General features: G+C 40.2%; 1 protein-coding gene across 4 annotated transcripts in view; it reads right to left on the reverse strand.

The window, feature by feature from the left end:
- The window catches only part of LOC131231646 (uncharacterized), a 77,419-nt gene extending 62,219 nt beyond the window's left edge, over positions 1-15,200 (reverse strand). The window contains exons 1-2 of one of the 4 annotated variants that reach the window (XR_009164485.1): positions 14,795-15,200; positions 7,713-7,792 (exon numbers count right to left, since the gene is read on the reverse strand). Coding sequence is in view for 3 of the 4 variants with exons in the window: in XM_058227911.1 (XP_058083894.1) it covers positions 7,713-7,792; positions 14,795-15,118 (404 nt within the window). In the remaining variant the exon portion in view is untranslated. The remainder of the gene's footprint in view (positions 1-7,712; positions 7,793-14,794) is intronic. The other 3 variants (XM_058227911.1, XM_058227913.1, XM_058227912.1) reach the window with 3 other exon arrangements.
- Between the last annotated feature and the right edge of the window lie 219 nt (positions 15,201-15,419).

Raw genomic sequence — 15,419 nt, forward strand, 5'->3', positions numbered from 1 at the left:
GTCGGACTGCATGCACAAGTGCGCACTCGAGAGACCCAAACCTTGAGTAACCGGAACCCACATCATAGTGAGCGCCCCACCACCGCCACCGCGGAGGTACCTTCCCTGCGTCGATACGATAACCCGTTAGGCCGGTATGGCGCGAAGAATTTAGTGTTGTGCATGTGCATGAATATCCCATGTTTGTATCATCAAAATGACAGCATGAGTGACGCCACTTTTTCTAGAAACCATTAAGATAATTAAATCACCCCTATTAGCCCTTTATCCCTTGATTAAGCCCCTTAACCACTCACATTTTCAAAAGTCAGAGTATCTCTCTTTTCCTTAAATCAAGGAGAAAGCGGACACATCACCTTTTCTGGAAGCCATTAAGGGAGGCTAAACCCCCTTTATTAGCCCTAAACCATCATTATTTAGCCTAAAACCAAGATTTGGGAAATATATCCCAACAGCTTTTACAAAAGTAAGAAAGTATCATCTTTTTTCCTCCTTAAAACAAGGAGAGATGGGCCACCTAAGGAGGCCACTTTTCTAGAAAAGTTGCTCCATTAATGGCACAACTTCATTAAGACTCCCAATCACCTGATTAAGCTCCCTAATGATTCAATCCATAGAGGAGAGTTGCGATATCACGCTTCTAGTCTCTTCACCCCCTAATCACACCCATCTCTATATATAACCCCCCATACCCAAAGCTAAGGGCTCTGGACAAGTTAGTGCTCTAGAACTCTAAGTAGTGCGTGTGTGTGTGTGTGTGTGTGTGTGTGAGAGAGAGAGAGAGGGAGAGAGAGAGAGAGAGAGTGGTGGTGGACCATTCATCAAGGCAATCCTAGCCATCCAAGGAGATCCAACCCTTAATCAAGGTGAGTGCACTTCCCCTCTAACATTTCCTTTGATTGGATCTACTTATTTTTTTTCTCTTCCTTAATGTAGGGGTGGGATCCAAAGAAGGTGGACCCCACGGTGGAGATCAAAACCTAGTCGTACCATCCAACGGTTGGATGGAAAGGGAAACACAAATACTATCTTGATTCAAAAATCTATGGGACACACTGACTGTCGGCCCCACTGAGATGAAACCAGCCATCCAACTCGTTGGAAAGGTCATTAGGACCTGGATGGAGGGACCCTATGGATATCAGCTTGATCCAGATTATGGGCCTACCATGATGTTTATTCACCACCCAATCCGTCCATTTCTTGGACTCCACTAGCCTTATCCGTCAAACATAGTGTCAAAGCTTATAGTAAAAAATGATTTTTTTTTTAATGTAGCTCGCACTGTGCACACAGCAGCGTGCTGCTTCAAACTCCAGCAAGTGGGGCCCACTATAGGATCCCATAATGATGTATATACCTTCCATCCATTTTGCCGAATCATTTTAGGGCATGAGCCCAAAAACGATGCAGATCCAAAGTTCAGGCGGACCACACCATTTAAAACAATGGCAATTGAACCCCTACCACTGAAAACTTTTTGCGGGCCCACCGTGATGTTTTTGTTTTATCTAGGCCACCCATCTGCTTTTCCAGGTCATTTTAGGCACAGCCCCGAAAACCAGGTCGATCCAAGCCCCATTCGGACCACCCCACATGAAACAGTGGGATTAAAGTCCTACCGTTGAGAACCCAGAGCCCATCGTGATGTTTATCCCCCAACAAATTGTTGATGGTAACCGATCTAAAACCCAAAAATAATAATAATAATAATAATAATAATAATAATAACAACAACAACATACAAAAACCCACCTCCCCTTTTCAACTGCCAAAGCCATGGGGCCCACTGTGGACCCCACCTTAGTGTGGGTGATCCATACCGTCCATCAATTTCTCCAACCTATTTTAGGCCATGGACCTAATAATGAAAAGCATATTCAAATCTCAAGTGGACCACACTACAAGAAACTGTTCTCATTGAACGTCCATTGTTGAAAACTCCCTAGAGCCCACCTTAATGCATAAATTCTATAAAAACTTCGTCCATCTGGTGGGGCCCTTTGTGGGCCACTGGAGTGTATGGGTTTTATCCACCCAGTCCATCAAGTGGGCAACTCCAAAATGAAACAGATCCAAATCTCTTGTAAACCACATTGTTAGAAACAATGTTGATTGAACGCCTACCATTAAAACCTACCTAGCCAGATGAGATGTTTATTTTCCATCTAATCTTATTCAAAAGTGGGGTGCAAGCCCATTGTGCACCCCACCTAAATGATGTGTTTTACCCATACTATCCACCAATTTGCCAGCTCATTTTAGAGCATGAGACCAAAAATAAAGTAGATCTAAATCTAGGAGGGCCGCCCTAGACTGTCCAGTGTATGGGTCCCACTATGGTCCCTATCATGATGTATATGTTGTATATCCACGCCATCCAACCGCGATTCCACCTTGATGTGTACATTGTATATCCAAACCGTCCATCATTGGCCGCCATGATGAATGTATGTTATCCATGCCGTTCACCTATTGTGGACTCACCAAGATGATTATTTGCGATCCAACCTATTGGCGAGTCCACTTGAAAGTGGGACCCACTGCATTGTATGAGTTTTATCCGCGCCATCCACCATGTGGCCCATTGAACGAATGTATTGTACATCACCATTGCCCATCATGTGAGGTCGGCTTGGTGTATGATGTAGGGCCCAAGAAGGCCCCAACGACGGTATAATAAAGATGACTACATGCTCAGAATGAGATGATTATGGTACTTATAGAGATACTTAAATATCTCTGAGTGGTATGTATGGAGACCATTAAATCGGCTCATTCACATTGGACGTAGAATCGGGCCGAAGCCGCTAAAGGACATTTGTATTGCAATGAATGATGCACGATCGTGAATGGATGAAAATATAAATAGTAAATATGATTGTGATGATAGATGACAATTATGGATGATAGTAATGGTGTTGATGATTATGGATTAATAGAGGTATGTGATGTGATGCCTTAATTAACGATGTTCTACTTCCTAGCATATTAATCCATTTACTTAAACATGTTGATGTTGATCGTGCTCATGCATGCATCATGAAGTGTAGCATATTATGTGTGTGGTATTGAAAACGGCATAATCACGTGCATGCGTTCGATATGGATTACTTATGTACATGAAATGGGCCATCAGGCCACGATCACTTGATAGCTGATGATGGCATATGTCGGCTTATATGACCAATGGCTAAACATGAACATGATTAGCCAGGTAGCTACTTGGTTGTGAATTCTCTCATGAACATGCACCATAAGCATGATACATTTGATGCATGTGATATATTGTACATGTATGCTTGTCGTCATACATACTCTTAACATTCATATGGACAGATTGGTGACATATGGAGATATAGATTTGGGCACCATAGGTATATTTGTAGTTGCATGGGATGGAGATTACAGATGTGATTATGGCTTATGACTTGGATACCCCAGATGTGTACCGGGTTGTGAAACACCGAAAATGTGAAAATAATTGGGGAGGGAAGGGCCCCGTGGGTTGAGAGTCCCTAAACCCCGATGGTACCTAAAGAGGCCTCACTATCGGGCCAAGTGGATAACATGGGTCATGGTGCATTTGACTCAACACTAATGAGGTTGAGTAAGAAGACGTGTGTCCAACCTGCTTAAGGGTCGAGGAGTAAACATGGACCGGTTTGACCTGCCAGTAAGGTGAATTGCAAATGGGGTCCTCTACTAGCGTGCGAGGTGGGTGTCTAACAGCCTCACCCGAGTCCCGAGTTTGGCATACGACTTGTAAATTTTTGAATAAATTTTTTCTCCTGCAAATAGATATCAAGCATAAATATTGATATTTCCAACACAAGCAAAATAATCAGCTTTCACTATACAATATATTTACAGTACAACTATTCCACAAGAGTACATGATCATCAAAATGTATCTAAAGATATAGTGGCCAAAATCACACAACAGGTCCCATCTGCTACTGCTTCTGGCACTGTTCTAAAAAATTATAAAAGAAATGTATGAGCTTTAAAGCCCAGTGAGTGCATCCGTGTATGTGGTGTCCTAAATTCAGCTAAGTAAGATGATTATGTCATAGAGTCATGTATGACGGAATGCATGTAGCATCTTCGTGCATGTAAATAAGGCAGATGTAAAGTATGTAATGCATGTGCATCATGTCCATGCTCCAAGTCATATAGCCAATGCTACCAACACCATTATGTCACCACCCAACATGTCAAAGCCAACAACCAACCACACGGCAATCCATAACCATAGTCTCATCCGCACAGCATCCAATGCCCAAATCATCACTGGAAATCACCAGGGTCGTACCCACGCATCCAATGCTATGATTAAGACCTCGCATACCTGCCACATCGGTGAGACCGTAAGACACCTACCTGGCACGCGAGCAGCAGACTCCATTAGCACTTCACCTCGCCGACAGGTCAAACTAGACCCTATTCACGCCTCAACCCTTAAGCAGGTTAGACACACCTCTTCTCACTCGACCTCGTTAGTGGGAGTGAAACGCACCATGACCCATGTTATTTATTTAGCTCGATAGTGAGGCATTCTGAGGTACCATCGAGGTTTAGGGACTTTCAACCCAAATGGCCCTTCCCTCCCCAACTATTTTCACATTTCCGGTATACCACAACCATGTACACATCTGGGGTATCCAAATTATAAGCCATAATCACATTTGTAACATGCAAGTGCCCAAATCTACATCTCTATATCTCATCAATCTATCCATATGAATGCTAAGAGTATGTATGATGACAAGCACCCATGTACAATATATCAAACGCATCGATGTTTCATGCTTATGGTGCATGCTCATGAGAGAATTCACAACCAAGTAGCTACTGGGCTAATCATGTTAATGTTTAGTCGTTAGTCATATAGATCAGTATATGCCGTCATTGGCTATCAAGTGATCGTGGCCCGATGGCCCATTTCATATACATAAGTAATCCATATCATACACAAGTACATGACAATGCCATAATCAATACCGCACACATAGTATGCCACACTTCATGGTGCATGCATGCGCACGATCAACATCAAATGGATTAGCATGATAGGAAGTAGAACAACGTAATCAAGGCATCGCATCACATACCTTTATTAACCGATAATCATCAACACCATTATCATCATCCATAACTATCATCACAATCACATTTACCATTAACATTCTCATCCATTCAAAATCGCGCATCATTCACTGCACTGCAAGTATCCTTTAGCAGCTTTAGCCCGATTCTAGGCCAATTTGAATGGACCAATTTAATGGTCTCCATACATACCACTCAGAGATATTTAAGGATCTCTATAAGTACCATAATCGCCTCATTCATGAGCATGTAGCCATCTTTATTATCTCGTCGTTGGGGCCTTCCCAAAACCTACATCATACACCAAGTGGGCCTCACATGATGGGCGGCAATGATGTACAATACATTCGTCCTACATAGTGGGCCCCACACGCTGAGCATGTAGCCATCTTTATTATCTCGTCGTTGGGGCCTTCCCAGACCCTACATCATACACCAAGTGGGCCTCACATGATGGGCAGCAATGATGTACAATACATTCGTCCAATAGGCCGCATTCATGAGCATGTAGCCATCTCTATTATCCCGTCAATGGGGCCTTCCCAGACCCTACATCATACACCAAGTGGGCCTCACATGATGGGCGGCAGTGATGTACAATGCATTCATCCAATGGGCCGCATGGTGGATGGCGTGGATAAAACTAATACAATGCGGTGGGTCCCACCTCCAAGTGGGTGGACCCGCCAATAGGTCGGATCACAAATAATCATCTCTATGGGTTCACAATAGGTGAACAGCATGGATAACATACATTCATCATGGCGGCCAAGGATGGACGGTTTGGATATACAATGTACACATCAGGGTTGAATCGCAGTTAAACAGCATGGATATACAACGTATACATCAAGATAGGGACCATAGTGGGCCCCACACGTTGGACAGTCTAGAGTGGCCCACCTAGATTTAGATCTACTTCATTTTTGGTCTCATGCTCTAAAATGAGCTGTCAAATTGGTGGACAATATGGGTAAAACGCATCATCCAGATAGGGTGCACAACGGGCACCATTTTTGAACAAATTGGATGGAAAATAAACATCTCAGTGAGCCAGGTAGGGTTTTAATGGTAGGCATTCAATCAAGATTGTTTCAAACAATGTGGTTTACAAGAGATTTGGATCTGTTTCATTTTGGGGTGGCCCACCTAATATTTTTATTGAAAATATCATCAATGGCTGTTACACGCAATGACACCTTTACATAGACTTTTGACAACCAAAGTAAACCCTAATAAAATTACCTTGAATACCGTCACAACATAGGCCTTTATAAATTAGTCATAACTCACTTAAGCAGCATCGAAATTGCATGATCTTGAGCTCGTTTAAAAGCCAACTCAATAGGCTATCAAATGGGACCAATTTCATGTCATTCTAACATTATTTGATGCCCAAAAAGGGACCCACAAAATGATGAATATAAAAAAGGGAAACTTATTAAATAAGTCACGAAAAAATCTAATTAAAATATTTTTTGTGAAAGATCTAAATAAAATAAATAAATCCGATGAATTGCATGACCATTTAATCGATTCCATGTGGCCCATGGTGTAAGTTAACCATTGATCTCATAAGACCATGGATATCATCCAAATTATTACTCAAGACCATCTAAACAGTTGAAATGATCAGATTGGTTATCAACCAGCTTGTATAGCCTTCTGGTTGGATTACTTTATTGTTCTGATGGGTAATCATCATCATTGTCGCAGTCATCGCCATCTTAGCCATTCTCCTAGCAATTTGGGGTTGGCTTTTAAAAGTTAGATAGGCAATATGAATGCAATATTGTGCCATCAGATTCAAGAATGCCACATCCGAGTTTCAGCAGTCATGGATCAGACCTTTTGACGAACTCGCCATAGTTCACCTACAAATAATCACTTCCCATTTTGTGTATAGAGGTCAATTAGAACATCACAAGCACCAACTTCATTGTCACTCATTCATGTAATGATCAAAAGGACATGTTTCAAGTATACACCATGAATTAAGTCTTAGTGACAACAAGTACAGACCAACAACCAAACCCAGGAATAGAGGTAATCTTTTTAACCTTAATGTGAAAATTTCAGGTTATTATATGAGTATACACATTACACAGTAAGATTAAAGAAAACTACCATGCAAAATACATGAATGTGACTTTTACCTTCTTCATGGTGTACCGTGTATGCTTGCCCAAAAGAAATGTATTAGAGCAAGAAGATTGAAAAAGGTACATGATTTTTTTAACTCAGAGTGGAAGGTGTGTGCATCACAATGAAGGTGTGCCTTAAACACCTCTCGTGTTCCTAGTACACCGCAAATTGAGTCCAAATTCATGATTGACTCAGCCGTTCTGTAGCCATGTCCACGACCAATACAAATTTCTTCTAATCCTTGAGACGTTAGTAAGAATTGTCTGTCATATGCTAGCTGATGAAAGACTTTTCAAGTTTCAGTTAGAACTAAATCATCAAGTAACCAAAATTAAAACTTCGCACTTTGAATCAACCCATTCAATAAATACTAGAGAAACTGCAACGGCTAAAAACTTAAGCATGTATCAGCTGATATCAGCAAGGATTTTTATTTTATTTTTTAATAAGAAGATGTACCTATCGAGAGATGCAAAACGTGCAGCATAGACCTTGGTCTTTGCCTTGTCACCATAAAAAGAAAATCCAGCATTGTAATCCTACACATAAGCAGCAGGCCATGTTAATAAATAGAATGTGAAATAAGAAGCTAATGAAGTTCAAAGGTTAAATCCTCCTTGAAATATTTAAACTACCCTTACAATACCTTGGTTTGGAGGTCCATCAAACTCAACGAAACTATGTTCTTTTAGGTACCAATCTTGTCATTTAAAGGGTAACCTAGGGTGTGTTTGAATGCATTATCGCGTGTTTGAATGCATTACCAAATGAATTGCGTAATGGAAAAGGCCAAGGTGTGATTCCTTTAGCATTCAGACTGAGGGTTTAAGCCACAAATACCAATTTCAGTTACTTTCAAGTCAGGATTGAAAAACCGCTGCAATTTTAGGGATACTTTGTCATTATGGTGCCAGAAAATGTCACTACTTTTGTCATTACGTTATTATTAAATTGACTAATTGTGATCAGTGTTTCAAATAGCGCTCATAGTATAGCGTAGCCGTGGCGCTACATAGCATATTAAATAGCATAATTCCCCTATAGCGTACACTGTAAGGGTCATAGCATACCCTACATACGTTGCAAGGGTCGTAGCGTACTCTACAACTACATAGCATGTAGTGTATGCTACAATGTATTTTTATTATTTTATTTATTTTATTTTATTTCTTTTACGTTTTCTTTGTATCTAATGTTGAGAAATGTGACACTTGCATTGTATTTGATACTTTTAATGGGTGAGATTTTTATTTCTTTTCATACTTGTGACTTGTGGTTTCAATTAAACATTATCGATTAAAGTGGTTTGCTTAGAAAGTTGTTGATGTGATAATTATTTGATTTGATTTATATGTGGATTGGCTTTTAATAAATGATAATTAATAACTTGTTTGAACATGCTTATACTTTGAAAAAATGAATCATCTTTTAGGCATTTTTTATATTTTTTTCCTTTTTTTCTTACTACTTATCATATTTTCCTATTTTTAAATTTAAAAATAGAAATATCGTATAGCTTACGCTACACACTACAGAGGCTAAGCGCCACGGAACACGCTACCGCTATTTAAAACACTAATTGTGATTCAATTCACTGGTTCATCCAAATGCATACTTACCCCAAGTCTTTTGAACTGTTAAGAGGAATAATATGGTAAGGTGCATCTCACGAAACAAAGCTACAATGGGCTCACCCACGAGCATTCAAAACAGAGACATCATGTCTGGACCACTTTGTGGAACAAGTGAAGCTAGTGTCTATTTTGGTTTCCAGTCGGATGAGTCGGAAAGTATTGTTCCTCTTAGGAGTACCCAAAGTTGTAGAATTGATTGGAAAGCTTCCATGAGGACCCAAAAGGTCACTAGCCATTAATTTATAGCGGTGTCCTAATTCCACAGTCCACACATGTCTGGTATAAAGTTGCCACATCTAGCATAGTTGCAACTCATGGCAAGTGGGGAACAAGAGTCACCCCACCATTGACTTTTGAACTAGAAAAGAACCAACTGTGTGCTCTCTACATCCATACCTTCAATAAACAAGAAGAGGAGAGAGACACTTGAAAAGATGGGAATTGGGAAGAGGTTGGCTAGCGAAAGCTTTGATACTTTGGTAGAATGCAACGTTTCATATGTATGCTTTAGAATTGTAAATGTGGCATACGTGAGAGTTGGCTAGACCATCCAAAAGGTAGGCGCCCCACCTTTTGATGAATTATTAACTGACCAATAGGCTTAAACAATATCCTAATTGGTCGAGTGGTGGACATCTGATGCAGGACAATTAATCACTTGCTCTAAAAGCTCGGACTGTTAGATTATGACGAATTAATCCATTTATCTCATAACCCAGGCCCCACATCTCATGGGTTAGGACTTCGGCCGAACCCTCTTCGTGGGCCCCAAATCACATGGGCCGCCCACCCCAAGTGTGTCCCCGCATCTCACGGGCTACCCCACTAGAGCCCGATGTGAAATGCACATTAATCACCCCTGGTAAGGATTCTCGAACACGAGACCTCCCCTGTGGGCCCCAAATCGCATGGGTTACCTACCCCGAGTGTGCCCCTGCATTAATCACCCCCGGTGAGGAGTCTCGAACACAAGACCTCCCGCTCTGATACCAATTTGATGCAGGACAATTAACCACTTGCTCTAAAAGCTCGAACTGTTAGAGTATGACGAATTATTCCCTTTATCTCATAGTCCAGGCCCCACATCTCATGGGTTAGGACTTCGACCAAACCCCCTTCGTGGGCCCCAAATCACATGGGCCGCCCACCCTGAGTGTGTCCCCGCATCCCATGGGCTACCCCACCAAAGCCCGGTGTGAAATGCGCATTAATCACCCCTGGTAAAGATTCTCGAACACGAGACCTCCCCCGTGGGCCCCAAATCGCATGGGTCACCCACCCCGAGTGTACCCCTGCATCCAACAGGCGACCCCACTCGAGCCCCGTGTGAAAATGCCCCTGCATTAACATCTAATGGATGGTGAAAACTAGTCCATGGGTAGAATTCAACAACCAAATCTCCATTGATAAAATATAAAATAAAAATACAAATTAAAAATTAAGATTGCCCCATCAATATATGGTTTCAGGATTATGTCCTGCTCAAAGTGAGCCCAATGATTTGGACCATTTAATTTGAGCTAAGGGCATGTTTGGTTTTCCAATTTCATGTGTCATGAAAAGTAAATGAGTGAGCTATCATTATCATTTCAAGATGTTTAAACAAGAATTACGACTTGTAAATCAAGAGAAATACAATTGTTAAGGAAACAGATAAAGAAAATTGTAATCATTATATTTTTACAATATAAAACTATCATTTTTACAATGATGTTTGGGTAAAACAAACAATGGTAGCGAACTCATCATTGCAGTCAAATGTATGTGTTGTCACCAAACAAGTACAAGAGTAATTAATCATTTACCCATTTCCAGCCATTTACCATTGTAATTGGAAAACCAAACACGCTCTAAGTGTATTCAACATGTACAGTTTCTGAATGCATGCTTATGAATCATCACATGCAAGAGTATCAAATAACTCCCCTTGTTAACAAGGTTCTCACCTAGAGACTTGGTGAATCTACCCGACCCTTTTAACCTATAATGTGGCGATCCAGACTGCTTATCTAGAACTCCCTACAATAGATGTTTCATATAGAAAGAAGATCTTGCTCATAAATTTCCAACTTGCCTTAGAAAGAAGGTTGTGGACCTCCAATCAAGGAGATTCTTTCCATGTCAATCGTACACTATAAGAGCTTCTAAATGAACAGTCTGGATCATCATATGGAGCAGCAAAAAAACGCAAGCAGATTGGGCGAGCTCTAAAAGGAACTAGCTAGAAAATATCAAGATGGATAAGGAGATATTAAAGAGGAAGAGTAACTTGCTAGAAAATATCAAGATGGGCTAAGAAACATTAAAGAAGATGAAGAAGAAGGAAACAATTTTTTTTACCATATTAACCCTCCCATGCATCTCACTCACCCTTTCATACACGCCTCTCTAGCACCCTCACATGGTAGGCCATTTAGATCCTCACACATGAGATGTGACCAATAGGAGTCAGATCCAAGTTGTCCATCTAGCAAGAGAAAACTTCTAAAGCAACAAACACAAGCACCCCACACATGCCAACTTGGCACACCTGTTAGTGATCCGTGACACTCATAAGGTAGCCCCTACAATCCATGTCCTATCCTAAAAATTAAACAAGCACACTGATACTATAAGCAACTTAGCCATCATTTTTCCATGTTTCAATTCCTTTATGCAAGTGTAGCCTACCTGACAAATAGACCAGCTAGATCTTTGGGTTAAGCAACACTCACTATCAAGCCACCCTCAGAACAACAAGGAACACACACATATGCCACATTGATATGTGTGACCCGTTTGTGTTTAGCAATTGAAAATAGGTAGCTTGGAATTGCCATTTCTCCAACTACAAATATACAACCGTTTCCTGGCTAGTTCAAAAATCAAAGGTGGGATGGCATCTTGGCGTCCCTTGCCACGCAACACTACTTAGGGAGCAATGTTGTCAAATCGCATATGCGATCGTGTGCAATTGCATATGCGGTCGCGTTTTATTTTATTTTTAAATATAAGAAAAATCAGAAAAATAAGGAGAAATTAAGAATAAATAAATAAATAAAATATAAGAAAGTAGGGGGAACTTTCCTAAGTTAATAGATAAATAATTTTATATGCCCTTGGCCCTTGCAATACATTTAATTTAAGTAAAATAAAACCAATTACATAATGAATTAAATATTAAGTCATCATTCATCAACAATTCAACATTCTCCAATATAGTTAACAAAAATCAACATTCAACAGTACAGTCAATAATCAACATAAACACACTTAGTAAGTAAACAAAATGAAGAAGTTATTTATATATTATTCATCTAATCATATACTATATGCATTAATCTATTTGCCATTGTGGCATTTGATCACCACCACCATCGTCGTCATCACCATCATCATTTGAGTCATCTCCTTCTTCCACATACACTTCTTCTTCTTCCGTTTCTTCATCATCTGTATGTACTTATACTTCATTAACATCCAGTGGTGGATCTTCAGCTTGATCATTATCATCTCCTTCTTCCATCTCTTCAATCTCTTCAACGGGTTGATGGCTACTACTCGACCCCAGCTCCCCCCATCCTTCGCCTTCGAGTAGTACCTTCTCCAGGTGTCGATCCGTATGTGACATCTTTAACTTGCACACATGTCAGGTCCTCTCCAGCAAATATCGGGTCCTCCGTCTCTACGAGCCACTTGTTATCTGCATCCAACTCATCTAAGCAAATAGGGTCAAAGAAACCAGGCTTTTCTTTCCTAGTTTGGAATCATTCTCGCAATTTTTTATTGTATTGGACGAAAACCAAGTCGTTGAGCTTTTTTCGCTCAAGGCGATTCATTTTCTTGGTATGAATCTGTATGAAAGAAAGCGCATTTGGCATTAGCTATTTAGGTAATTAATTTAGCTTAGGCCTTAGTCCTTACACTAAAAAATTGAAGTTTACAATTACTAAACTTACCGCCTCGAATGTGCTCCAATTGCGTTCGCAATCACTGGCAGAACACGTGAGTCCAAGAATCCTCATAGCCAGCTTCTTTAGAGCTAGATCCTTCCTGTTCGAGTCTACTCCATAAGCAGCCCACCATATATTCCATGATCTTCATTTGAATTTCTGGAGTAATTTTGTAGCATGCTTTTGCATTTGACCCCGGTAAATGTGCAAGGTATTGCTTGTGTCTTGCAATGCCACCGGAACGCACATACCCACATAACTCACATACTGTGTGAGTCTTATCCGAAACACTACGATAATGCCCATACTTCCAACCCGGATCATTCGACTTAGGTTTCAAAGAGGAAGATTGTGAAGAAGATATTATGTTGGTGGTTTGTGTATTGATTGTACGTTGCCACTTGCTAGTACTAAAAAGTAAACTAAAAACTTAAAGTAAAGTAAGAGACTAAAGAGTAAAGAGACTAAAGAGATGGGAGAGAGAGAGAGAGAGTTACAAACACTTACACACTTACACTAGTAGTAGACTAGTAGTAGAAACAAAAAAGGGAGAGGGAAAAGAAAAGGAGAGAGAGAGTTACACTTACACTAGTAGTAAAAAGGGAGAAGAGGGAAAAGAAAAAGAGAGAGAAAGAGAGTTACACTAACACTTGTAATAAAAGAGAAGGGAGAGAGAGAGAGAGAGAGAGAGAGAGAGAGAGAGAGAGAGTTACACACAAACACAATTACAATTACAAATTTACAAAAACACAAATTCTTCACTTTTGCCTTGACCCTTGAGTCTTGACTCTTGATTCTAGAATATTATAGACTTGTAAGTTGTGTTATAACTTGTAACTTGTGAGTAACAAAGTAATAAACTAAAAAAAAAATATGTTAGAACTTGGAACTTGGAAAAAACTCAAACTATAATAAATTAAACTTGCAACTTGTAATGTAAGTTGAGTCTCTTGACTCTTGTCTTGAGTCTCTTGAATGTAAAGAAACTTTAAAAGAGAGAGATAGAAAGAGCGAGTGGTGGGTGTGTGAATATGATTATAAATTTATGATCTTTAGAACTTGAAAAAATTAGAAAGAGAGTTCGATGGATGGAGATTGGTTGTCTTGTCTCTTGAATCTTGATTCTTGAATTCTTGTAGTTGTAGTTATCCCTTGATTGAAACTTTAAACTTGAAAGAAATATAGATGGAATGGAGCTTGGGGCTTGGAATTATATAAGAGAGATAGTAAGAGAGTAGAAAATAGAGATAGAGAGAGAGTTTGAACTTTGAGTGCATGTAGGAGTGTTTAGCATCCTACTTTATAGACAAAAAATCAAGATTTAAAAAAAAAAATCCCAACGGTTAGATTTCTGACCGTTGGCGAATATGTCATCGCATATGCTGTATGCGATCGCATACATCGCATAAGCAATCGCATATTCTAACACATGTAGCATATGCGATCGCATATGTGCAGAAATCGCATATGCCACTGTCGCATATGCGATTTCTGCTTCAATGTGCGCATATGCGAATGTGCGATCGCACATGACAACACTGTTGGGGAGACTTTATGCAAATCGCATATGGGATTGACAAACCTCTTAATTTATAGATATATATTTTTTTTAATTACTCTGCATGGATAAAGGGCATTATGATCATTTTATCAGTGCATTTTGCTCAATTTGAAATTTCTAATTCAACATCTTATGATATCATACACTGCATAATAGTCCAGAATTTCACAGATCACAAAAATACCCTCTTTTGGGTAAAATGACAAAAAATCACTGATTTGTGGATTCAACTAAAACACTTCGAATGTGCAAAATGTGCATATTTGGAGGGGAAATAAAGTCATTATAATTATTCATAAGGTTATTTTGGTGAAACACAACATCAAATTACACAGAAATTAACTGACCCGCCCCCAATTTTTTGAATTGACAAAAATAACCCCCAGTAATTTAAGAATTCACCGAAAATCTTACCTCAGGCTCCGTGACATCGTCAAACTGTGGCGGGATGCGGATGGAGAATCCATCACCGAAGACCTGAAACCAAGACTTTGTGTTTGAAATTCCGGAGAGAAACGGCTTCCGAGACACAGTTTCTGCAGAAGCAGCAGCATCAGGAGAGAACCTTAGGGAAAGGGTTAGAGAGAGGAGAGAGATTGCCGCTGTTTTCAGAGTGAAATCTCGCTTCGACGAGTCGAAGCAGAGATCGGATGGTTTGGATCTGGTGAGGGATTTAGGGTTAGGGTTAGGGTTTTGTGGGGTTCTTGTAGGTGAAGAGAGGAAGAGAAGGAGGGCCATGGAGGAATGAGAGCATCCATGGTGGAAAAGAAGATATGGTGGGACAGGATGTCAGGTATTTATATAGACAGAAAGAACCAAGCATAGTTTAGATTAGATAGTCTCAACCAAAAGTGGGGTATTGCGGTCAATTTAAACAGTGGATAAGGAAGTTACCGTTGGCCCCGGTGGACGCGGGAGTAGAGTGGATACTGAACACTTCAGTAGCCTTTTGGCTATTGAAGTGACGTGGCAGATCGTCGTTGGTGGAATATCAATAAGCTGATCTCGTAATGAATGCTCCTTCACGTCACTTCCGTTA

The sequence above is a fragment of the Magnolia sinica genome, chromosome 17, assembly GCF_029962835.1.
Source record: "Magnolia sinica isolate HGM2019 chromosome 17, MsV1, whole genome shotgun sequence".
In the NCBI taxonomy this organism is placed as follows: Eukaryota; Viridiplantae; Streptophyta; class Magnoliopsida; order Magnoliales; family Magnoliaceae; genus Magnolia; species Magnolia sinica.